Genomic DNA, 27147 nt, shown 5'->3' with positions numbered 1-27147 from the left:
GGTGGTGCCACAACCCCTGCTACAGGTGAGAGTCACCCCATTAGTGGAGAGGGCTGAGACTACAGTGACAGCGGTCGCGGACACGGGAGCACAGGTGTGTGTCGCCGGCCCCAAACTCATGTCCAAGCTTGGTCTCTGGCCTGTGCTTCTGCAGCGTCGGGCTGGCATACGGGACCTCGCCAGAATACCGCTCTCCAGTCTGGGGGAAGCTACCTGCCACATCAGCCTCCCAGGCCATACCACGGTCCAGGATGTGCACTTTGTGGAGAACATGGAGCGGCTGTACCTGTTGTGCACTACATGCAAGGAACTCGGCCTCATCCACCAAGATTTTCCCAAGCCACCGGCCGTAACAGCCGATGTGGGAGTGACGGACAGCGACACCCACAGCGTGCCGGGCCGGCCTGCAGCTATTCCCATGCAGCCCTTGGAGGAGAACGTCCCTCAGCTAGAGCAGTGGCTGCTGAGGCACTTCTCGGCGTCCACTTTCAACACTGAAGGTTACCCTCCACGCGTGATGCAGGGCCCGCCTCACCACATTCACCTACAGCAGGATACACAGCCCTATGCTTGCAACACACCAGCCACAGTTCCCAAACACTGGGCAACCGAGGTGAAAAGGCAACTGGATGAGGACGTCAAGCTGGGCGTCATCCGCCCTGTCCCGGCAGGCGTGGCATCGGAGTGGTGCGCGAGGATGGTGGTGGTGGCTAAAAAGTCTGGCAAACCAAGAAGAACGGTGGACTTTCAAAGACTGAACTCCTGCTGCCTGCGGGAGACCCACCACATGCCCACGCTCTTCGACATGGTGTCAGATGTCCCACCTCACTCCTACAAGACTGTGGCGGATGCACATTGGGGATTCTACCAGGTGGAGCTTGATGAGGAGAGCCGCCACTTGACTACATTCATCACGCCGTGGGGGCGGTACCAATACTGCCGCACGCCGATGGGTCACTGCTCAGCCACAGACGCTTACACCAAACGGTTTGATGACGCGATAAGTGGCTTCCCCCGCAAACACAAGTGTGTGGACGACACTCTCCTGTATGACGCCGGCATTGAGCAAGCATTCTGGCACACTTACGACTTCCTGGAGTGGTGTGCCATGGTAGGCGTCACCCTCAAACCGGAGAAGTTTATGTTCTGCCGCAGGGAGGTGGAGTTCGTTGGCTTTCACGTTGGTTGGGAAGCGTACAAGCCCACCGAGGACCGTCTCTCAGCAATAAGGCACTTCACAATGCCTGGCCAGCCCACCATCACCAACGTGAGGTCACTGTTTGGATTTGTCAACCAGCTGGCACCCTTTCTGGCCACCACCCCCCTCATGGAGCCGTTTAGAGACCTCCTGAAGAAGCCAACAGGACGGAAAGTATACTGGGACGAGCAGCTGCAGCGGAAGCTGGAGCAGGCGAAGGAGACTATCTGTGATCTGGCCAAGGGCGGTCTGGCCTTCTATGACTGCACTAGGCCGACGGCTGCCATCACAGACTGGAGCAGAGAAGGCATAGGCTTTGTCATCTTGCAACAGCACTGCTCCTGCGTGTCGCCTGAGGCCCCACTCTGCTGCAAGGGGGGCTGGCGCCTAGCTCTCTGTGGTAGCCGCCACTTAACTCCGGCTGAACAAGGGTACGCACCCATAGAAAGTGAGGCACTGGCAGTCACATACTGCCTCCACAAGGCCCGCCTCTTCCTTCTAGGCTGCCCCAATCTCATCCTGGTGACTGATCACTGTCCTCTGGTGGGCCTGTTGGGTGATAAAGCGCTCACGGATGTCGCCAACCCAAGGCTGTTCAGGCTGAAGGAGCGGACGCTGCAATTCAAGTTCACGATCCGCTACCTGCCGGGAAAGAAGAATTGCGCAGCAGACTTTCTATCTAGGCACCCATCTATGAAGGCAGCCCCTGGTGTCCTGGAGGAGGAACAGGATGAGGAGATGTCAGTAGCCATGGCCGTCGCCACCGTTGCTGCACTAGAACTGCAAGACAACCTCACCCTCAACGAGGACATGGTGGTCCAGGCATCAAGGAACGATCCTGTGTACCAACTACTGCTGGCCAGGGTGCTGGCAGGTGACTGACACCCACAGAGGTCCCAGGAGCTGGCATGCATGCACCCCTTCTACAGCATCAGGGAGAGGCTGGGGGTGTCGCGAGGCCTGGTGACGTATGCTTTCCACAGCAACCATCCTCGCCTGGTGATTCCGGACCTCCTACGCAAGCAGGTTACAGCCCACCTCCACGCAGGCCACCAGGGCATAGACTCGATGCTCAGGAGAGCACGACAGGCAGTATACTGGCCTGGCATTGAGGGAGACCTGAGGCATTATCGCACTAACTGTGACACGTGCAACACACACGCCCCCTCCCAACCCCCCGAGCCTCTTCTCTTCACTCCGCCCCCTGACTATCTCTTTCAGCAGACTGTGGTGGATTTGTTTCAGCTGGAGAGGCATGACTACATTGTCTACGCCAGCGGTTCCCAACCTTATTTGTCCCGTTCCCCCTTTTCCAGTCATTGTTTCACCTGTGGACCCCCTACAACGAAATAGGTTAAGCCAAGAAAATTAATAAAAGATTTTTCTGCAAGAAATGAATATATTAAGGTAAAATGCCTTCCATTGTTATGCTGATTAAGATGTAGGCCTATTTATATGAAATCAGAAAATATTCCGTTCAGCACTTTTTGATTTAAGTAAAACACATAGGAAAAATGTTATGTTAATGTTGTTATAGTTGTAGGTATTGTGTGCAAAAACTATCTTTATAATATTTGCCCTTTTTTGAGCTTGCAAGCACATGTATGAATAAAAAGAATCACAAAAACTGTATGAATACAACAAAAAATCACAAAAACAGCAGTGAATGAAACTTTTCATTGGTTGCGAAAAAGTATGTCACTTTATATTTCTCAATGGGACTTTTGTGGTTGTTTTTGAGCAACCAGCTCATGAATCCTTGGCTCAGTGGCAGCCAGTGCACACCTCAAGTCATCTTCCACAGACAGCTTGTTCCTTGATTTTGTTTTTATTGCAAGTAATGAAGAAAACCCACTTTCGCACAGGTAGGTTGAAGCAAAAGGCAAAAGAACTCGAACTGCCAGATCACTTATTTTTGGATATGATTCCATCATTGAACACCAGAAGCTAGACAAGGAGTTTGACTGGAACACATTCTTGGCTGTTGAATCATGGAGAAGCTCAATGAACTCTTCTTGTGCGTCTTCTAACACATCATCAACCTGACATAAGAAAGGATTTTTTGCTAATCCTGCATGCTGAGGGCTCAAGTCAGGAAAGTAACGGCGAAATTCATCATCTAGCTGAGACAAGTGGTCCATGATTTCCTTGGACAAGGTACTTGAAAGCTGACCATCAGCAAGAACTTCATTCAATGATGGAAACATCATAAATTTTCCTACACTCACTCTCTTCTTATACAGCTCCAATTTGGCCAAAAATGCATGTATTGAGTCACAGTGGCTGAGCAAGTTTGAATCCTTTCCTTGGAGTCTCAAGTTCAGCTGGTTGAAGATTTCAAATATGTCCACAAGATAAGCAAGGCGGAGCTCAAAGTGTTCTGATTTCAATATCTCCAACAGGTCACATTTTTTCTGTACATCAAGAAACATTTCAACTTCCTGGCGAAGAGAGAAGAAGCGGGACAAAAATCTCCCTGCAGACAACCACCTGACGGATGTATAAAAGAGCAAGGAACTATGCTCGGATTCCATGTCATGACACAGTTGCTGGAACAGTCTCGTGTTGAGGGCAGAGTTTTTCACATAGTTCACGACCTTGACAATACCAGTGAAAATTGTGAGAAGCCCAGAAGGAAGCGATTTAGAAGCCAGAGCCTCCCGATGAATGAAGCAGTGCACACCAACTGCATTTGGTGCTTTGGATTTTACTTTTGCTTGGAAACCTGACCTCGACCCAAGCATGGCTGGAGCTCCATCAGTTGTGATTCCAACAAGATTATTCCAACTCAAACCATGCTTGTCAAAAAACGATGACACAGCATTCATCACATCAGTGGCCGTACTTGATGTTTCAAGATTTTGACAGCAAAGAAATTCCTCCTTTATTATGCCTTTGAACAGGTATCGGCAGTATACCAACAGCTGGCACGCCATTGCTACATCAGTGGATTCATCGACCTGTATAGCAAAAATGGGGGATGCTTTTATCTCTTCAATAATCTGATCTTTCACATCACCTGACATGTCCCTGATTCTTCGCTGGATAGCATTATTCGAAAGAGATACATCACTTAGTTTCTGTGCTGCTTCTGCTCCAAGAATCAGTCTAACCATTTCTTTTGCACAAGGTAGGATCAATTCTTCAGCAATTGTGTGTGGCTTTTTCTTCCGTGCTACTAAATAAGCCACTCTGTATGATGCTTCCACGATGTTCCCTCTCTTCTCTTGGAAGCTACCAGTCGCATCAAGTTTTTGCCTCTTCAGTTCATCAGCTTTCCTCTTGAAAAAATCCTTTTCCTTCCTAGCATACTCAGGGTGGCATTTGGTCAGGTGAAGTTGTAATTTTGAATTATTGCACTTAATATTGCCATAATAAAATAAAGGTTATTTATTCATTTTCTCTCATTCATATATCACGTATATTCATGACACTCGTCATTTAAGGAGGCAATAAATCTTCCTGTCATCTCGCGAGCCACTCATGACCATCCCAAGGGCCAAATTTGTCACATGGACCGTGAGTTTGACACCGCTGATACTGTTAGCTAATGTAGAGCAATTCTAACATTTAAGCATTCAGTTTTAAGGATTGTGAACAGTAGTATAAATTTTATTCTGAGCCGCATGTCTCCTAATTCCAGTATAATAAATTTAAAAATAAGTAGAATCTCTATGGACCCCTTGAAATTCTTCCATGGACCCCTTGGGGTCCATGGACCCCTGGTTGGGAACCACTGGTCTACGCAGACAGGCTGACGGGTTGGCTGGAGGTGTCTCACCTGCCTGATGGCACAGAATCAGGCAGAGTTAAGGACGTGCTGCGTCACCACTTCTCGAGATGGGGTGCCCCAGAGCAGCTCTCCATGGACGGAGGCACCAATCTGGGGAGTGAGGAGATGAAGAGCTTCCTCCAGAAGTGGGGGGTAGATGTTCGGGTGTCCTCGGCGCACTTCCCACAGTCAAACGGAAGGGCAGAGGTAGCCGTGAAGTCTGCCAAGAGAATACTACGGGGAAAAGTTGGAGCTGATGGCAGTCTTGACAACGATAAGATCTCTCTCACTCTACTCCAGTACCTTAACACACCTCTACGGGGCATCAATAGATCACCAGCTCAGCTAGCAACAGGCCGCCAGCTACGGGATGGAGTACCATCAGTGAAGAGGAGATTTGAGGTTGACAAGTTTTGGGGAAGGACGCTGCGGCAGCGAGAACGTCAGATGGTGCACCACCACGACAGAGTGGTGGCTGACAGGAGCATCACACGCTCCCGCACGCCCCTTGCACCTGGTGACAGGGTTCTCGTCCAGGACCACCAGCACAGCACGAGGTGAAACAGAGCAGGCATCGTCATAGAGGCAAGGGAGCACAGGCAGTATCTCGTCAGACTTGACGGTAGTGGCCGCATCTCCCTCAGAACGCGGCAACATCTGAGGCCAGCACCTGCGGCGCCTCAAGCCTCCAACACTGAAGACCGGGCACCGCCGACTTCACTGCTATCACCGTCCCCTCCCTCCCCAGCACCCCGAAGGGATGGTGAAGGGAGGCGCACCAGGTGACCCCCGAGGTGGCTGAAGGATTATGTGTAAGAAGGTACAGAAGTATCACAAATGGTGATATTAGATTGTGGACTTGTCATTTATTCATGTTTTCTTTCATGTTGCTTCTTTGCTGCTCCCAGGTTATGTTTATTTTATTTAAGAACACTGTCATTGCATTAGCCAGGGTTCTTAGCTTGTTGGGGGGGGAGTTGTAGGATGTCGACCTCTGGCATCTGGGGAGCAGCGCGGGAAAGCCTCTGTCCCCAGAGCTTGGCGTCACTCAGTTCCCGGGTACTAGCCTAGCTGTGAGGACGCACCGGACCTGTATCTCTGTTAGCTTGCCAATAAAGGAAGAAAGACAGTCACTGTGTTTGTCAAGCACCCTTCACCTGGGCAGGTAGTGTGGATTCATTTTTTTCATGAAATAAATTATTAAGGAATCATGAGGAAAAAAGAGATTCCATCCAAATGCAGACATGAGACTAGAGAAGGAATGAAAGCTGATGATGACTATATTGATGAGGGAGAGAGCGTATTCGAAGGCTTCGATGCGACGAATACTTCACTACTTAAGAGAGTGTTGAATACTGAATGTAAACTAAATAAATTGATAAAGGAGAGTATGGAAATTAAAGAGAATGAAGAAAAGGAAAAAGTTTATAAAACAGAGAAAGGATAAAAAAGTGGAAGAAAATGAAGCTAGGCTAAGAGCAAAAAACGAAGAACTGAAAAACGAAGTAGCTAACTACAAGAAGCAGATGGAAGAAGGACTCGTTAAAGCTGAGAAAGAAAAAGAGAAGCTGAAAGATCTAGTAAACAAAGAAGAGGAAAGAGTACAGAACATGATTAAAAAAGAAGTACAAGCATGGAGAGTCCAAGATAAGAAAGATAAGGCTGATTTTCAGGTGATTCAAGAACAACTAAAAGAAAAAGAAGAAAATATGACAAACAAAATGATAGGAGTCCTCAAGACAAAAGAAAATCTAGTCAGAGAAATTGCAGAAAAAAAGAAGAGTGTAATCGTATTTGGAATAAAAGAAAAAAATATAAAATATAGACCACAAAGAGAAAAAGAAGAAATGAAATCAGTCAAAGACCTACTAAAAAATCTAAACGATAAAGATAGGCAGAACTTAGAAGAGCAAGTAGAAGAAATAAACAGAATGGGACCATATCATGAAGGAAAAACGAGACCAATAAAAATACTACTAAAATCACAAGCAGCAACAGAAGAAATATTATATAGAACAATAAAACTTAGAGAAACAAAAGGCTGCAAGGATATCTATATAAAAAAAATAGAAATGAGGAAGAAAGGAAGAGATACAATGAACTGGCAGCAGCAGTAAGGGAAAAAATAATGAAAGGTCAGAAAAGGAAAAAAAGGCATTTTTTGGAAAATTCTAAGACAGGATAAGGAAATGGTATATAAACGAGAAGGAAGAGAAAAAAAGTAGAACAAGATTAACTAAAAATGATAAAGGCAAGAGACTAAAAATGATGTATATAAACATAGACAGGGTTTTATCAAGTAAATTAAAATTAAGAGATTACATAAAGAAAGAAAATCCAGATATTGTATGCCTGGCTGAAACAAAACTAAATGAGGCAATCAAAATAGACTTGGATAATAGGTATAATGTATGGAGAAGAGACAGAGGGGGTAAAGGAGGAGGAGTCATGATAATGTTAAGGAAGGAAATAGTGATAAACCAAGTGGAATGTGGGGAAGGAAAAGCAGAAGTATTGTATGTTAAGATGCATATTGTAACATATGTGCCACCAAAAACAAATTCATGGACCAATCAAGAATATAAAGACATGATAGATGACACAATAAGGAATCTAATGAGAATCTTCAAAGAAAGGAGAAAAGTGATTAGTAGGAGATTTCACCTGTAAAGAAGTGGACTGGGATAATTATGAAAGTGGTATGGGGAAGAAGTCTGGCGAGCAAGATTCCTGAACCTAATGATAGACAATATGATGGACCAGAGAGTAAAGGAATGCACAAGATTCAGAGGAAACGATGAGCCGGCGAGATTGGACCTAGTTTTTACAAGGGGTATACAAATGAATGATGATATAAGATATAAGTGCCCATTGGGAAAGAGTGACCATGCAATATTAGATATAGATATAGAAGAGGGAAAGGAAGATAGAGACGATTCATATAAAAGAGACCGATTAAATTACAGAAAGGCTGATATTGAGAATCTCAAGAACTATTTTAAAACATAAACTGGGAGGAGATGGAAAACTCAGAGATGATGCAAGAGAAGTATAACTTATTTTTGGAAATATACAAAACAGGAGTCAGGGAATATGTCCCAAAATATAGACCTAAAGAAGAAGGAAAGAAAGATTGGTTTAATGCAAGGTGTGCTAGGGCAAAGGAGAAAAGAGATGGAGCATGGAAAAAGTGGAGGAGAAATAGAAATCCAGCAAATAAGGAAAACTTCAAGGCAGCAAGAAATGAATATGTTAAGGTGACGAAGGAAGAGGAAAAGAACTTGAAAAGGACATTGTCGAAAAATGTAAGGAGCAACCAAAATTGTTCTACAGATTCATAAATGGAAAAATTAGGCAAAAGAAACAATAGAAAGGTTAAAAGGAGAGAACGGATGGTGGAAGACCCAAAAAGTATGGCAGAACTATTAAATAATAAATTCCAGGAGGTCTTTACTAAGGAATCCAAATTTGAAAGGCCACAGGGTAATAGAGACAGTCTATATGAAAGAGATTAAAGTAACCAAGCTTGAAATAAAAGAGTTAATGAAGGAACTGGATGAAGAGAAGGCAATGGGACCAGATGAAGTCTCAGGCAGAATACTGAAAGAATGTAGGGAAGAACTAGCAAGTCCTATATACAACATCATAAAATGCTCAATAGAAAATGGAACAGTACCAGTAGAATGGAAAAGAGCTGAGGTGGTTCCCATATATAAGAGCGGAAGGAAGGAAGAACCTTTAAATTACAGACCGGTATCACTAACTAGTGTAATATGCAAGATGTGTGAAAGAATAATAAAGAAACAATGGATTGAGTTCCTTGAAGACAACAAATTAATATCAAATAGCCAATTTGGTTTTGAAAAAGACGGTCGTGTGTAACTAATTTATTGAGTTTCTATTCTAGAATAGTTGATAGAGTACAAGAGAGAGAGGATGGGTTGACTGTATTTATTTGGATTTAAAAAAGGCATTTGACAAAGTGCCACATGCAAGATTACTATGGAAGTTAGAGGAGAAGGGTGGCTTAAAAGGAAGCACATTGAGATGGATAGAAAATTATTTGAGGGGGAGAGAAATAAGGACAGTAGTTAAAGATATGAAGTCCAAGTGGAGAGCAGTAGAAAGCAGAGTGCCACAGGGGTCAGTATTGGCACCAATACTTTTCCTCATTTATATTAACGACATGCCAGAAGGAGTGAACAGCTACATAAATCTGTTTGCAGATGATACGAAACTGTGCAGAGTTATAAAGCAAAAGAGGATTGTGAAATACTGCAAGAAGACCTAAATAAGATCTGGGAATGGAGTAAAAGTGGGAAATGGAATTCAATGTGAACAAAAGCCATGTCATGGAAATGGGAAAGAGTGAAAGACGACCTGTGGGAATCTATAAGATGGGAGATGGAGTAGAACTGGAGAAAGTTAAAAAGGAAAAGGACTTAGGAGTGACGATGGAAGAAAACAATCAACCAGTAAGCCATATTGATAGAATTTTTAGAGAAACATATAATTTGCTAAGGAATATTGGAGTAGCATTTCACTACATGGACTAAGAAATAATGAAGAAATTGATAAGTACTATAATAAGACCCAGATTGGAATATGCTGGAGTAGTGTGGATCCCTCATAAAAAGAAACACATAAGGAAGTTGGAGAGACTACAAAAAATGGCTACAAGAATGGTTCCAGAATTTGAAGGGATGACATATGAGGAGAGACTAAAGGCTATGGATCTACCAACCCTGGAACAAAGAAGAGAGAGAGGAGATCTGATACATGTTTATAAATTGATCAACAGAATGGGCCAAGTGGATAATGAGAAACTGATCCTGAGAGAAGAATATGACATCCGAAGCACAAGATCGCATAGTAAAAAGCTGAGAAAAGGAAGATGTCTGAGAGATGTTAAAAAATATGGTTTCCCGCAGAGATGTATTGAGACGTGGAACAGTTTAAATGAAGTAGTGTCTACAACAAGTGTGCATACTTTTAAAGTAAGATTGGATAAGTGTAGATATGGAGACGGGGCCACATGAGCATAAAGCCCAGGCCCTATAAAACTACAACTAGGTAAATACACACGTCACGCAGCACATAGGAGCTTATTTTCCCTTCCTTAGAGCCACGATTACTGCTGGTTCCAGTTTTCTCCCAGAGTGTTTCTCACTGCCACTCCTGACACCATGGATGGGTCACTGTTTCACGAACACTCAGAGGAAGTGCAACACACCCATGATGAGACAACAGCAGAGGTACAAGTACCAACGTTGGGTGCAGCGCAGGGTGCGTTTGAGGTGCAGGCCGGTGCTTCTCCCATTCACCTCCCCTTCGCTCCACCTACCATCCCCCTCCATGCTGCTCTACCAAACCTCACACCTCATTGTGGATTCTCTCACAGTCAATCTTCTGCTGAACTACTTTACCTGATACGGTACTTGGAGGAGTCACGATAACACGAGGAGCAGAGACATTATCAGGAACGCCAGGAGGCGAAACAACGCAGACAGGAGGACAACGAACGGTTCCTGGCCATGATGCAGTGCTTGACAGTAGCAAAGCCTGTACCCACAGCCACTACCCGCCCTTCCACCTCACCCGCCATGCTTCCTGCCCATGGCGTGAAAGACGAGGAGTTGATTCACCGCCTTATCTCCATGGAAGTGAGTGCAACACTGCAGGATATGGTGTCATGTTGCTGCTCGTATGAGGCTACATGCAGTACTGCCTCCGCTATCCAGTTTTCTCCAAGCCAGCTCTGTGCCCTTACCTCACATCGGAAGAACAAGCGCCACAAGCAGACTACCACACCAGGACAGCATGGTAAACCTCCAGCTACACGTTCTGGCCCGCCGGCCGGCCCTCCCTGTCTCTCTCTTGTGCCCACCGACATCGCCAAGGTCAGTGTCCTGCTGCAGACGGTACCTGTCGTAACTGCAATCGCCGGGGCCACTAGGCAAAAACTGCCAATTGCCCTGCGAAGAATGCTGTGTGCCACCACTGTAGCCGCACAGGCCATTACGACAAGTACTGCCGTTCCAATGTGCCAGGAGACGCCGGGCACACTGGATCTCCAGCCTCCTCCCAACGGCCACAACCAGGGTAAAGCAGCTGCCGCCTTCTGGACTCAGCAACGCCACACCATAACAAGACTCCCAAACCCATCAGTGTCAGCATACAGGTACACGAAGGTGTTCAGATCCCACTGCTTTCATATGGCCATTGTCTGGAGTTGGCCATTATCTTTTCCAACTTCCCAAAACCTATTTTGGAAGTGACACATGCTCTCAGATGCGAGAAGCATGTCCTTTCAGCCAGCATGTCCCCTGCAGCAGCCAGAGACTATTTCCTCCGGGAATTTCAGGACGTGCTCGCCTCTAAGGAAGACCTCAAGACGTCTCACTTAGGCCCATGGCAGGCCAGCCCATGAGGATTCATTTGCAGATGGATGCTGTTCCCTTCACAATCTAAACCCCTTGGCAAATTCCTTTCGCTTTCCAGAGTCAAGTTAAGGAGGAACTTGACTCCATGGTACAGCAAGGAATCATCAAACCTGCAAGTGACGAACCATCAGAGTGGTGCCACCCTTTCGTCATTGTTGCCAAGTCTCAAGGTGTCCGGATCACTGTCGACCTCACCAAACTTAATAGTCAGGTCTCTCGTCCAACCCACCTTTCACCGACGCCCTTCGCCGCCATCCGCAGTGTCAACCCGTCTGCCCGCTACTTCACCACCACAGACGCCCCTCTGTGGCTATTGGCAGATGGAGCTCACTGAAAAAGACAGGCACCTGACTACCTTCATCACTCCATACGAACGTTTCTACCATTGCTGAGGCCCCATGGGATTCGCTGCCACCGGCAAAGCCTTCTGCTTCCATGGTGCCCAGGCGTTCCAAAGTATGGAGAACTGCATGAAGGTCATCGACGACATTCTTCTCTTTGACAAGGACTACCCTACCCATCTCCAGAGAATCAACAAGATGCTTACTAGGTGCCGCAAGCATGGGATCACACTCAATAAGGAAAAGTTTGTGGTCGCCCACCCCAGTGTTTTCTTCTGTGAGTACACCCTCTCGGGCGAAGGCATTGCAGCAGACGTCGTTAAGGTTAAGGCCATCTGCAACTTCCAGATGCCTTCCAACTTGACGGACCTCCACTCCTTCATGGGCTTAGTAAATCAACTGGCTGAAATTACCCCAGACATCGCTTCTGCAGCCCAGCCTCTAAGCCCCCTGATGAGCCCCAAACGGTAATTCCTTTAGACAACAGACCATGACGAGGCCTTCCAACATGTGAAGCTCGCACTCCTCAGTCCTCCAGTCCTTGCATCATTTGATCCTACCCTGCCAGTCATCCTGCAGACAGATGCCTCAAGCCTCAATGGTGTCGGATATGCTCTGCTCCAGGATCATGGCCAAGGAAGTTTACGCTTGGTCCAGTGTGGGTCACGCTTTCTCACCGACGCCAAGACCTGCTACGCTATTATCGAGCTAGAGTTCCTCGCTATTGTCTGGGCCATGTCTAAGTGTCGACTACACCTGATTGGTTTGCAACACTTTACCCTGATGACTGACCACAGGCCTCTGGTTCCAATACTGAACCACTATACCCTAGATGCCGTAGAGAACCCCTGCCTCCAGCATCTCAAGGAGAAGCTCTCACCTTACATGTTCACAGCTGTGTGGCAGGCTGGTAAATACTTCTGCATCCCTGATGCATTGTCCAGAGCCCCAGTTGACCACCCCACACCTGAGGATGAAAACATCTGTGCTGACGCCACAGCCCACCTTCGAGCTCTCATTAGCATCAACACCGTCGGCGCTGTCACAGCAGCTGACCCTTCAAGCCAGGACGCTGATCGGACCCTACAAGAGTTTTGGAGCGCTGCGAGTGAGGACCCCACATACTCTCACCTCCTACAGTGCGTGACCTCCGGGTTTCCCTCGAATCAGTACAACCTGCCCAACTCGGTGCTCTTCTACTGGAAGCTGCAGGACAGCCTTTCTGCTGATGGAGAGCTCGTCCTGTATGGCCAGCGAGTTGTGGTTCCTGCCTCCCTCTGCTGCCGCACCCTGGCTTGTCTCCATGATAGCCATAAAGGTGTGAAGTCCACTAAGCGACGGGCGCGGCAGACTGTCTTTTGGCCAGGCATCAATTCTGACATCCGCAACACTGTATAAGCCTGCAAGTCATGCCAAATCCTCCTACCCAGCCAGCAACAAGAACCTCTGATGTTGGATGACTTTGAATCAGTCTCCGCAGACTTCTTGGTGGCAGGGAAGTCCTTCCTAGTAATTGCGGACCAACTCTCGGGGTGGCCTGTTGTCATTCCTTGTGGTTGTGACACAACCACCCCCCAACAACATCCGGATGTTCTGCCAGTTCTTCAGGGAAGTTGGTGTTCCCCTCCGCCTCCGTACAGACAGCAGACCCCAGTTCACCAGCTCGGACTTCCGGAAGTTCATGGAGCGTTGGGGCACGTACCACATTATGTCGTCACCACACCACCCCCAGTCTAATGGCCAAGCTGAAGCTGCGTTAAAGTCTGTTAAACACTTGATCCAGAAAACTGCACCCTTTGGAGACATCGACTGTGAAGCCTTTGATCGGGGCCTGCTTGAACTTCGCAATACCCCAAACTTCATATGACGCTCCCGAGCACAGGTTCTTTATGGCTGTCCACTGCACTCATGCCTGCCTGCCCACCCAGACTCCTTCTCACAGGAATGGCAAGCACGGCAAGAGGATTGTGACCGCCAAGCCGCTGCCCATGCAGGCCAAGTGACGGACATTTTTTTTTTTTTTTTTTTTTTTTTACGGTAAGGTCTATAGCACCTGTAGGCACACTTGAAGAGTGTATGGGAAGCACTGTTCAGCTTCCACCCATTAGTGGCGCAGGCAAATTTATTTATAGTGGTACCCATATTAGGGCCCATATCACCCCCAAGTTCATCTTGAGTGTAACCACCTAGAACCTGGGTATCATGGTGACATGTAGGTAACTTTAAACCACTCGACAAATGGTAAAATGTTTTAAGGCTGTACGTGGTGGGATTCAAACCTACGCGTGGACGTCTGCCCAATCCCACGCTCACCACCACTATGCCACACATCCGACCCCTTCCCAGGCTGAGTGTTGATCAGCAGGTACACATCCAGGACCCGACCTCTCGCTGCTGGGACAAGGTTGGTGTGGTGATGGGCTACGGCAGAACCCGGGACATCGATATTCGCCTCCCCAGAGGCCGTGTGTATTGGCGGAACTGTCACTTCATCCGCCTGATACCCTCATCCCCTGGTGATTCTCCCTAGCAAGTTCCCGTGGCCCTTTGCTTGGACGCAGGAAACCAGTCCTTTCTCATTAACCTCCCACAATCCCCACAACGTTCTCCTTCACTCAAGGAAAAAGAGTCTGCACGAGACTACGCTACAAGCATGAGGGGGGGAGGGAGGTGTGGACACATATAAATGACAGTGTGTCCTACGTATGTACCAATATTTGTGAAGTATGTACACGTTAGGTAGGAACACAGTAAATGTGATCTTGTGTGAGTCGGTACACTATAGTTACCGATTCTTACACCAGGCGCCAGCACCATGAGTAGTAGGCGTCCCCACAGTCCACGGCTTACCCACCTTGGTCACCTCTGTACTTCTTGGCCCCAAAATACACCAACCAGCCTCTTTTGGTGTTTCTCTGTTAACCTACGTATCTCCGTGACGACGGACTCATCCCCACGTCTTCTCGCCCAAACCACATTAATGAAGGAACTGAATGAAGAAAAGGCAATGGGACCAGATGAAGTCTCAGGCAGGATACTGAAAGAATGTAGGAAAGAACTAGCAAGACCTATATACATCATAAAATGCTCAATAGAAAATGGAACAGTACCAGTAGAATAGCAAAGAGCTGAGGTGGTTCCCATATACTATAAGAGCAAAATGAAGGAAGAACCTATAAATTACAGACCGGTATCACTAACTAGTGTAATATGTAAGATGTGCGAAAGAGTAATAAAGAAACAATGGATCGAGTTCCTTGAAGACAACAAATTATTATCAAATAGCCCATTTGGCTTTAGAAAAGGTCAGTTGTGTGTAACAAATTTACTGAGTTTCTACTCTAGAATAGTTGACAGGGTACAAGAGAGGGAGGGATGGGTTGATTGTATTTACTTGGATTTAAAAAAGGCATTTGATAAAGTGCCATAGGCTAGGTTACTGTGGAAATTAGAGGAGAAGGGTGGTTTGAAAGAAAGCACATTGAGATGGATGGAAAATTATTTGAAGAGGAGAGAAATAAGGACTGTAGTTAAAGATATGAAGTCCAAGTGGAGAGCAGTAGAAAGCGGAGGGCTGCAGGGGTCAGTATTGGCGCCAATACTTTTTCTCATTTATATAAACGACATGCCAGAAGAAGTGAACAGCTACATAAATCTGTTTTGCAGACGATGCGAAACTGTGCAGAGTTATAAATCAAAAGGAGGATTGTGAAATACTGCAAGAAGACATAAATAAGATCTGGGAATGGAGTAAAAAGTGGGAAATGGAATTCAATGTGGATAAAAGCCACGTCATGGAAATGGCAAAGAGTGAAAGACGACCTGTGGGAATCTATAAGATGGGAGATGGAGTAGAACTGGAGAAAATAAAAAAGGAAAAGGATTTAGGAGAGACGATGGAAGAAAATAATCAACCGGCAAGCCATATTGATAAAATTTTCAGAGACATATAATTTGCTAAGGAATATTGGAATAGTATTTCACTACCAGAGGTGGGCGTTCCGAACAAATGTTCGCGAACCTTTATCCACGGATTTGTTCAGACCAGCAAAATCCCAGATTTGGGTTCGGAGGTTCGGATTCGGAACGACCTCTAAAAAGATTCGGACTTCCGGGTTCGGAACGTCCTTTTTTCGCAAATCTGAACCTCCGTATCCTGGGAAAAATTTGAAAAAACAAAGACGACCAAACATTGGTTTTCAACTTTTCCGCTGCATACAGATGTGGTGACACCTATGTTTCTGTAATAACTAGAGACGCCTATGACCATTAGTATTGTTTTTTACTTTATCGCTTCTCTCTAATTCTATTTCAGTATGGGCGTGTGTGTGTGTGTGTGTGTGTGTGTGTGTGTGTGTGTGTGTGTGTGTGTGTGTGTGTGTGTGTGTGTGTGTGTGTGTGTGTATTTACCTAATTGTATTTACCTAATTGCAACATACGGGAAAAGAGCTATGCTCGTGTTGTCCCGTCTCCATATCTATTAATGTCCAGCTTTTTCTTAAAATCATGAATATTCCTTGCGTTGACCACTTCCACGTCTAAACTATTCCATGCTTCCACCCTTCTATGAGGGAAGCTATATTTTTCACATCTCTCCTATAAGTGGCCATTTTAGTTTTTCCCATGCCCTCTCGACATTCTTTCATTCCACATACACAGATCTTCCCTATCCATTTTTCCATGCCAATCATCACTCTGTATATTGCTATCAGGTCTCCCCTTTCTCTTCTGTTTTCCAGGGTCGGAAGTTGCATTCTTTTCAGTCTGTCTTCATAAGTCAAATCTCTTAAGTCAGGCACCATTTTGTTGCAGCCCTCTGTACTTTCTCTAGTTTCCTTATGTGTTTCTTTAAGTTCGAGCCCACTGTATTGTTGCATATTCAAGCCTCGGTCTTATCATTGCAGTAATTATTTTCTTCATCATTTCTTCATCTAAATATATGAACGCCACTCTTATGTTCCTCAATAAGTTCAATACTTCTCCAATTATTTTGTTTATATGTCTCTCTGGCGATAGGTCATTGGTAATTGTCACCCCAAGGTCTTTTTCTTCATGACTGGTTTTTATGTCTTCATTTCCTATCTTGTACATACTCCTGATTCTTCTTTCACTCTTGCCAAACTCTATTTTGTCGTGTTGAATTCCATTTGCCATGTACAGCTCCATTTCCATATTCTGTCCAAGTCTTCCTGGAGTAGTTCGCAATCTTTGTCACATCTCACTTTTCTTAACAATTTTGCATCGTCTGCAAATAGGCTCACATAACTGGACACCCCATCCACCATGTCATTTATGTAGACCGCGAACATTACTGGTGCCAACACTGATCCCTGTGGAACTCCACTCTCCACCAAGCCCCATTCTGATGGTCTGTCCTTAATTATTGTTCTCATTTCTCTTCCTACCAAAAGTCTTCCATCCATTTTAGTAAACTGCCATGCACTCCTCCTACCATTTCAAGTTTCCAGATCAGTCTCCGGTGTGGTACCTTATCAAAGGCCTTTTTTAAATCCAGATATATTCCATCAGCCCAACCATCTCTTTCCTGTATTACATCTATCACCCTCGAATAGTAACATATCAGGTTTGTCGTGCATGAACGCCCTTTTCTAAAACCAAATTGACACTCACAAAGTATGTCATTTTCTCCAAGAAGTCTGTCCATCTATTCTTCACCACCCTCTCACACATCTTAGCTACCACACTTGTAAGTGACACTGGTCTATAGTTCAATGGGTCTCTCTTGTTACCTGATTTATAGATTGGGACAATGTTAGCTCTTTTCCAGTCTTGGGGCACTACACCTTCCCTTAATGAGGCATCAATTACTTCACAAACTTTTTCTGCCAGTTGCTCCTGCATTCTCTTAAAATCCATCCTGATACCCCATCAGGTCCCACAGCTTTTCTCACTTCTAAACTCCCCATCATGTTCTTGATCTCCTCCACAGTTACTTGAAACTCCTTCATAATCCCTTTCTGTTCCATTACCAGTGGTTTGTCAAAAGCAGTCTCCTTTGTGAATACCTTCCGAAAGCATCCATTCATAGCCTCTGCCATTTCCTGGGATCTTCACTGCATACTCCATTTACTTCTAAACTTTCAATACTTTCTCTATTTTTGATGTTGTTGTTCACATGTCTGTAAAAAAGCCTTGGTTGGTCTTTACATTTATCAATTATATCCTTTTCTTGTTTCTTTCTTTCTTCTCTTCTAATCAACACATATTCATTTCTTGCTCTTTTGTAACTTTCCCACTGCTTAATCCGTCTTTTCCTTCTCCACCTCTTCCATGCATCCTCTTTTCTTGTTCTAGCCTTTTCACATCTATCGTTAAACCAGTCCTGCTTTCCAACTTCTCTATGTTGTCTTATTGGTACAAATTTCTTCTCACCTTCTTTGTATATTTTTATAAATTCCTTCCACTTTTCATTTGCTCCCTTAGCACTCTTGAATTTCATCCAATTTGTCTCTTGAAAGAATTTCTTTAGGTTTCCAAAATCTGTCTTGGCATAATTCCATCTTCCCACTTTATATTCTTCATTTCTTCTAGATTTCTCTTCGTCTATCACCTCGAACTCCAAAACTGCATGATCACTCTTTGCTAAAGGGCACTCCACCCTCATCTCCTCAATGACCATTGGCTCTGTACTAAAGACCAAGTCCAGTCTTGACGATGCTCCCTCTCCTCCAAACCTAGTATCTTCTTTGACCCACTGAGTTAACACATTTTCCATTGCCAGTGTCAATAGTGTATTTCCCCATGTTGTCTCTGATCCTTCCATTGACCAGTCCTCCCAACACACCTCTTTACAATTAAAATCTCCCATCATTATAGTTCGTTCACAGCCACCCAACATTTCTTCCAGACATGTTCCTGTATCACTTATCATTTCTTCATATTCCTGTACTGACCATGCATTTGTCTTAGGTGGTACGTACACCACTATGTAGTGCCTCTTTTTTCCTTCATTAGTTTCTGCTCTGATCTTTAGCACTTCTGCCTTTCCCATACCTGTGTGTGTGTGTGTGTGTGTGTGTGTGTGTGTGTGTGTGTGTGTGTGTGTGTGTGTGTGTGTGTGTGTGTGTGTGTGTGTCTCAAATGACCACTGCTCAAAATGTGCTCGATATGCAAGCCTGTGTGACTGTGTGTAGTAATGCGAAACAAAGACTAGTAGTACTGCCTGGACTGCCCTTCTTTGAACTTGGAAATATACTCGTGGTGTTTAACTCGTTGCTTTATCTGTACCACACAGACTCGTCATGTTGTGACTGCAGCTGGCTGCCAGCCAATCAGAACGCTTGTTAGTGACGCGCAGCCACCACGCATGCGCCGGTGACTGCACATGCGCGGTGATTTAGTTAAACAGTGCTACAATAGTCAGACATTCTTCAACCGTTGCATTTAGATTCAGAATGAGTAAAATTTAGGTTTGGAAATGTTTGGAAGGTATCAGAATTAAGGTTCGTTTTGCTATTTTTTATAGATTCGGAGGTTTGCAGATAAATGTTCGGAATAAATGTTCGCACCAAAATTTTGAAAATCGGTTTCGCTATTCGGAGGTTCAGAACCCAAAACCGGCGAAGATTCGGGTTCAGATTCGGAACCTAAAAAAGGTTCGCGCGCCCACCTCTGTTCACTACATGGACAAAGAAATGATGAAGAAACTGATAAGTACTATCATAAGACCCAGATTGGAATATGCAGTAGTGTGGACCCCTCACAAAAAGAAACACATAAGGAAGCTGGAGAGATTACAAAAAATGGCTACAAGAATGGTACCAGAACTTGAAGGGATGACATATGAGGAGAGACTAAAGGCTATGGATCTTCCAACATGGGAACAGAGAAGGGAGAGAGGGGATCTCATACAAGTTTATAAATCGATCAACGGAATAGACCAAGTGGACAATGAGAAACTGATCCTGAGAGAAGAATATGACATTCAAAGCACAAGACCGCATAGTAAAAAGCTGAGGAAGGGAAAATGTCCAAGAGATATTAAAAAATATAGTTTCCCGCAAAGATGTGTTGAGACGTGGAACAGCTTGAGTAAAGAAAGAAGTAGTGTCAGCAACAAGTGTGCATAGTTTTAAAGAAAAATTAGATAAGTGAAGATATGGAGACAGGGCCACACAAGCGTAAAGCAAAGGGTCCTGTAAAACTACAACTAGGTAAATACATACACACACACACACACACACACGGCCCGGTAGCTCAGTGGTTAGAGCGCTGGCTTCACAAGCCAGATAACCGGGGTTCGATTCCCCGGCCGGGTGGAGATATTTGGGTGTCTCCTTTCACGTGTAGCCCCTGTTCACCTAGCAGTGAGTAGGTACGGGATGTAAATCGAGGAGTTGTGACCTTGTTGTCCCAGTGTGTGGTGTGTGCCTGGTCTTAGACCTATCCCAAGATCGGAAATAATGAGCTCTGAGCTCACTCCGTAGGGTAACGTCTGGCTGTCTCGTCAGAGACTGCAGCAGATCAAACAGTGAATCAAACAGTGAATACACACACACACACACACACACACACACACACACACACACACACACACACACACACACAGCAGATGGAAGAAGGATTCGGTAAAGCCGAGAAAGAAAGAGAAGCTGAAAGATCTAGTAAACAAGGAAGAGGAAGGAGTACAGAACGTGATTAAAAAAGAAGTACAAGCATGGAGAGTCCAAGATAAGAAAGATAAGGCTGATTTTCAGGTGATTCAAGAACAACTTAAAAGAAAAAGAAGAAAATATGACAAATAAAATGATAGGAGTCCTCAAGACAAAAGAAAATTTTGTTAGAGAAATTGCAGAAAAAAAGAAGAGTGTAGTCGTATTTGGAATAAAAGAAAAAAATATAAAATATAGACCAAAAAGAGAAAAAGAAAAAAAGAAATCAATCAAAGACCTATTGAATAATCTAAACGACGAAGATAGGCAGAACATGGAAGAGGAAGTAGAAGAAATATACAGAATGGGACTATATCAAGAAGGAAAAACGAGACCAATTAAAATACTGCTAAAATCACAAGCAGCAACAGAAGAAATATTATATAGAACAACAAAACTTAGAGAAACAGAAGGCTGCAAGGATATCTATATATAAAAAAAAATAGAAATGAGGAAGAAAGGAAGAGATACAATGAACTGGCAGCAGCAGTAAGGGAAAAGAATAATGAAACGTCAGAAGAGGAGAAGAAGGCATTTTTTTGGAGAATTCTAGGAGACAGGATAAGGAAATGGTATATAAATGAGAAGGAAGAGAAAAAAGTGGAACAAGTTTAACTTAAAATGATAAAGGCAAAAGATTAAAAATGATGTATACGAACATAGACAGGGTTTTATCTAGTAAATTAGAATTAAGAGATTACATAAGGAAAGAAAATCCAGATATTGTATGCCTGGCTGAAACAAAACTAAATAAGGCAATCATAATAGATTTGGATAATAGGTATAATGTATGGAGAAGAGACAGAGTGGGTAAAGGAGGAGGAGGAGTCATGATTATGTTAAGGAAAGAGAGAGTGATAAATTAAATGGAATATGGGGAAGGAAAAGCAGAAGTATTGTATATTAAGATGCATATTAATAAAAAAGAGATAACAATCATTGTAACATATGTGCCACCAAAAACAAATTCATGGACCAATCAAGAATATAAAGACATGATAGATGACACAATAAGGAGTCTAATGAGAATCGTTAAAGAAAGGAGAAAAGTGATATTAGTAGGAGATTTCAACTGTAAAGAAGTGGACTGGGAAAATTATAAAAGTGATATGGGGGAAGAAGCCTGGGGAGAAATATTCTTGAACCTAATGATAGACAATATGATGGACCAGAGAGTAAAGGAATGCACAAAATTCAGAGGAAACGACAAGCCGGCGAGATTGGACCTAGTTTTTACAAGGGGTATACAAATGAATGATGATATAAGATATAAGTGCCCATTGGGAAAGAGTGACCATGCAATATTAGAAATAGATATAAAGGAGGGAAAGGAAGATAGAGACGATTCATACAAAGGAGACCGATTAAATTACAGAAAGGCTGATATTGAGGAAACAACAGGCCGGCTAGATTGGACCTAGTTTTTACAAAGGGTATACAAATGAATGATGATATAAGATATAAGTGCCCATTGGGAAAGAGTGACCATGCAATATTAGAAATAGATATAAAAGAGGGAAAGGAAGATAGAGACAATTCATACAAATGAGACCGATTAAATTACAGAAAGGCTGATATTGAGAATCTCAAGAACTATTTTAAAAACGTACACTGGGAGAAGATGGAAAACTCAGAGACAATGCAAGACAAATATAACTTATTTTTGGAAACATACAAAACAGGAGTCAGGGAATATGTCCCAAAATATAGACCTAAAGAAGGAAAGAAAGATTGGTTTAATGCAAGGTGTGCCAAGGTAAAGGAGAAAAGAGATGAAGCATGGAAAAGGTGGAGGAGAAATAGGAATCCAGCAAATAAGGAAAACTTCAAAGCAGCAAGAAATGAATATGTTAAGGTGAGGAAGGAAGAGGAAAAGAACTTCGAAAAAGACATTGTCAAAAAATGTAAGGAGCAACCAAAATTGTTCTATGGAAAAATTAGGCAAAAAGAAACAATAGAAAGTTTAAAAGGAGAGAATGGGATGGTGGAATATCCAAAAAGTATGGCATAACTATTAAATAAAAAATTCCAGGAGGTCTTTACTAAGGAATCCAAATTTGAAAGGCCAGAGAGTAATAGAGAGACAATCTATATAAACTGCAAATACATGTCTGATTTATTGGAATATTAAAATTTTTGCCACATTTTTTTGCAAAATAAAGTATTACCTTCAGTTTCCTATCAGCACTATGTCAGATGGAGAAACTTCATTCATCTTATCTTTCTTATCTAATTTCATCTGTACTTACTAGTACTAGTATAACACTCAGAACACATTCCAAATATCATTTGGAACACCTTAACTCTGAATGCAAAATTAACTGCTCTAAGGTGTAATAAAAAAAAAAAATACTCACCCAATAGGCTCTTTTTTTGTTATAGTTAGGTTGTGGTTGGGCCGTGCATTGTTGATTGGAATGGTGCTGCCCTCAATCTTGTCACACCAACCGGCAAAGTAACGCCAAGTGTCAATACTCATTCCTACATGTGTCTTGAGGGCAAGGGTGTAAACAGCACCAGAGTCAATTGTCTCAATAGTAGCCAGTTCCTCCTTGTACTGCTCCATTAGATCTGCCAGCCTGAAAAAATTGAATGGCATAAATTAGTTAGCTTCTGTGTATTTACCTAGTTGAATAATGACCTGTCTCCATATCTAATGTTAACCAAATTTTCTTACACACATTCCCTGCGATTGCCAGCTTGGCAAACTCTCCTACACTGTGATTCAAATAAATTGTCATCATATCAGTACAGTTCAAGCCAGCAAAGTGAGAAAAGGAGGGTGTTGTTTGGGAGAACATCCAAACGAACTGGCAACCTCAAAGTGTTTGCCCTGTAAGGAGTTGCTAGCTGGGCAAGGAGTTGCTAGCTGATTCCAGTAGCTGATGCAGTTTATTGACACCTCAAACATATACACAAAGTTATAAGATAATAAATGCGAATCCTAAAAATCCTATGCAACCATATGGTGGTATTTAAAGTAACAGGCAATTATTACACTTGTCTTCTTGTACAATAAATGTTAAACATAATACTACACTCATATTTGATCAAATGCCATATCACAAAATCATAGAAAAAGAATATTAAAATATCTTTGTAAGTTTGTTTTAGTCACCGTCAATCTGCTCCGTTCTCTTCGGAGATTGTGTTAATTGAAGGGGTGACTCAAGCAACGTTACAGCCCACTGGTGGGTTACATCACATACCATGAAAAATCTATGACTTCTCTGTGATACGACCCACCAGTGGGCATACTTTATTGGTGTCAATGTGTCTCTATACTGTAACATATTTTTCCTTTCCTAAATTTGTTTATATATTTTTGTCTCTTTGTTTTGCATATTTAGAAAATTAATGTTACACGGTTTTATGGTCAACTCAGTTCAACAGGAGAGAGAGAAAAGATAAAAAAAAAAAAAAAGATAATAAGATGATATCAGGGAAATTATTCAATAAAGAAAATTATTGAAGATTATTAAAGAAAATCCAACTGTGATATCTCAGTTTGGATTGTTTGTTAAAAAAAAGTTTTTTGTTCTTCTGAAGGAAAAATGCAAGATAACATATTTCTTTACATGTATTAGAAAAAAGGAGAAAATATTTCCAGATCATTTTAATGGATTTTTATTTATTATGTTTTGTTTCTTTACTTATGTTTATTTATATATGCAATTCAAAAATATAAAAAATCAATAAAAATTACTGAACCTTGTCAAGGAAAGTCCAATTGTGACATCTGTTTCAATTATTTGTTATAGAAAAGTTTTATGTTCTTCAGAAGGAAAAAATGCAAGATAATATAGTTTCTAATATGTATTAGAAAGAAAATATGGAAAAAAGAAGACTATTTTCATATAATTTCTATAACACTATAAACAAAATAAACTTTATATTATCAATCAATCATTATTTATGTCCATCTACAAATACTGTCCACAAGTTATCAAAATAGTTCTCATTAAGTAGTTAGTAATTCCTCTTGCCTGTCAAGGAGTAAAAAAGAAAAGAAAAAAAAAGAAAAAGATTGCAAATTAGCTTTAAATTTTTCTCTGGGGAAGGGGGGAGTCAGGTCACCAGGCAAGCACGCACGTGCAAATCGACTCACTTTCTGAACACCACAACAGAACTAAACACTGACGTTTCCCCGTCTTACTGTGTGTTATGCAGCCAAAATAAGTTTGCATCCAATGATGTTCAATAAATAAGTGGAGCTTGGGGCAATAACTGAAATTAAAAGCTGTCTCATCCTATGTTTCTTCTCACCACTCACTATGTTAGACTGGGTATCTCGAGAGAGGACATACCAGTAAATATTATGTAAATTATCAGTCTCATTTGCACTTTTATATCCAGCGTCTTTACTATATTTAATTGACTTATGACATAATCACCTGCCACAGTGGGACTCACTGTTATGTCAGCCTCATCGACACCTTTTTCACAAATCTCCAGCAACACTTCATCTTCATGCGTGGAGACTCTCCAGCATCTCTTCCGAAAGAGAGGCTTTTCGCGAGAAGCTGCAGGGATCATGGTCTTGCCAGTTCACCTGCCACAGTGGGACTCACTGTTATGTCAGCCTCATCGACACCTTTTTCACAAATCTCCAGCAACACTTCATCTTCATGCGTGGAGACCGCTCTGCTCTGGCCCCTGTTTTCTGACAGGCAGGCCTGGATGTCTCTCAAAATATGGATTTGTCAGATTTGTTTCAGGGTTCCGCCCTCCCGACCATCACCAGGGGTTCCATTGCGAGAAACCGTAAAATAATTATGTGCTATTACAATATGACAGTGATCTTAATTCATAATTCGTAACTCCTACTCAACAACACGTCACAAACACTCTCCAGACACCAACATACTCGTGCGTGTCAGTCAGTACAATGTATATACTAGTAATGAGAGCAAATGCTATGCATAGAATTAAGGAAAAAAAAAAAAAGTGTTATTACCGGTGCGGGATACGCCCTTCATTCCTACTCCGCTAGTTTGGTGACGGGTCGGGTAGGAGGGTGACGCAACCCGGTACGAGTATCATACGTGTCACGACCCCCAGCCCAGCCGTTCACACCTCTTCCTTCAGTCAGTTTTGAGCAGCGCAACCGAGTGAAACGTTGTGTTAATTAATCTCACCAGTTAATATTAGTTTGATACTGATTTAGAAGACTGCGGCATGTTGAAATATTTGAAAAGAAAGCATGGCAGTGGAGAGGAGGACAGTGACGATGAGTCACAAATACCACAGCCAAGTACGAGTAAAGGAAAAGTGAGCGATGTTAAAAAAAATCGCCTTTACAATGACAGTTATCTGGCCATTGGCTTTACATGGACTGGAGAAGAAAAGTGTCCACTTCCCTTGTGTATTGTTTGTGGAAAAAAGCTCGCTAACACAGCTATGGTCCCAGCCAAGTTAAAGCGACACTTCAGTACTAATCACAGCCACTTGTCAAACAAAACCGTGGATTATTTTCGAAGACTCTTGGATTCACAGCAGAAACAAAGAAAAGTTTTTGAAAGGAAGGTAACCATCAGTGATAAGGCCCAAGAAGCAAGCTATTTAGTGGCTGAGCTAGTTGCCAAGAAAATGAAAAGTCACACTATCGCAGAAAGTCTAATAATGCCTGCTTGTAAAATAATTGTGAGAACAATGCTAGGTGAAGAAGCTGAATGTGAAGTAAGCAAGGTTCCTGTTTCTGATAATACAATTAGTAGGCGTGTGGATGACCTGTCCAACAATATTTCTGGTATTTTGTCAGAAATACTGCAGAATAACAACTTTGCTCTCCAAGTAGATGAGACAACTGATATAACTGGTAAAGCTCAGCTGCTGGCATTTGTACGATTTGAAAATGAAGGTGAAATAATGGAAAATTTTTTTATGCTGTAAAGAACTGCCAGAAACTACCAAAGGCCACGACATTTTCAACATCTTGTCTTCTTACCTGGAATCTTATAATTTGTCATGGAACCAGTGCGTTGGAATCTGCACTGATGGTGCTCCCTCAATGATTGGTTCAGTACAAGGCTTTGTATCACGCGTGAAAGAAAAAAACTCTGAAGTCATAACAACTCACTGTTTTCTCCACCGAGAAGTTCTGGTTTCAAAAAGTATTGGGAATGATTTAAAACAAGTTCTTGATATAACTGTGAACATGGTCAACTTTATAAAGCAGCGCCCTCTGAAGTCTCGCATGTTTGCAAGGTTGTGTGAAAACATGCAAAAAAGACCACGTGACGCTTCTCCTGCACACAGAGGCTCGATGGCTATCGAGAGGTAAAGTTTTGTCAAGGGTATTTGAGCTGCGACAGGAACTGCTGCTTTTCTTCAAAGAGAATAATAAAGCCAGTTTCTGTGAGTGTCTTGAATCTACAAACTGGCAAATGAAATTAGCATATTTAGCAGATATTTATCAGCATTTAAATAACTTGAACACCAGCATGCAGGGTGCAAAGGAAAACATTCTGACTTCCACAGACAAACTTCTTGCATTTAAGAATAAACTCTCTGTTTGGAAAAAGCACCTTTCAAGAGGAAACGTCGAAATGTTTCCACTCCTACTTCAAGTTCAAACTCAGACTAAATATGAATATGTCATCCCATTAATTACAAGTCATTTGGGATCACTGTCAGAAAAGCTTCATAAGTATTTCCCCTCCTTGTCATCAGATATGTATGACTGGGTGAGAAACCCCTTCACTGAGTTCTCACCAAGTAC

At 43.0% G+C, this 27147-nt stretch overlaps 1 protein-coding gene across 1 annotated transcript in view; it reads right to left on the bottom strand.

The window, feature by feature from the left end:
- The window catches only part of LOC123499957 (cytosolic 10-formyltetrahydrofolate dehydrogenase-like), a 330856-nt gene that overhangs the window by 113670 nt on the left and 190039 nt on the right, over nt 1-27147 (bottom strand). The window contains exon 27 of the mRNA XM_045248489.1: nt 22784-23005. Within this exon, the coding sequence (XP_045104424.1) occupies nt 22784-23005 (222 nt within the window). The remainder of the gene's footprint in view (nt 1-22783; nt 23006-27147) is intronic.

This window comes from Portunus trituberculatus, chromosome 50, assembly GCF_017591435.1.
Source record: "Portunus trituberculatus isolate SZX2019 chromosome 50, ASM1759143v1, whole genome shotgun sequence".
NCBI classification, from domain to species: Eukaryota; Metazoa; Arthropoda; class Malacostraca; order Decapoda; family Portunidae; genus Portunus; species Portunus trituberculatus.
This window is presented reverse-complemented; position numbering and strand designations above follow the sequence as displayed.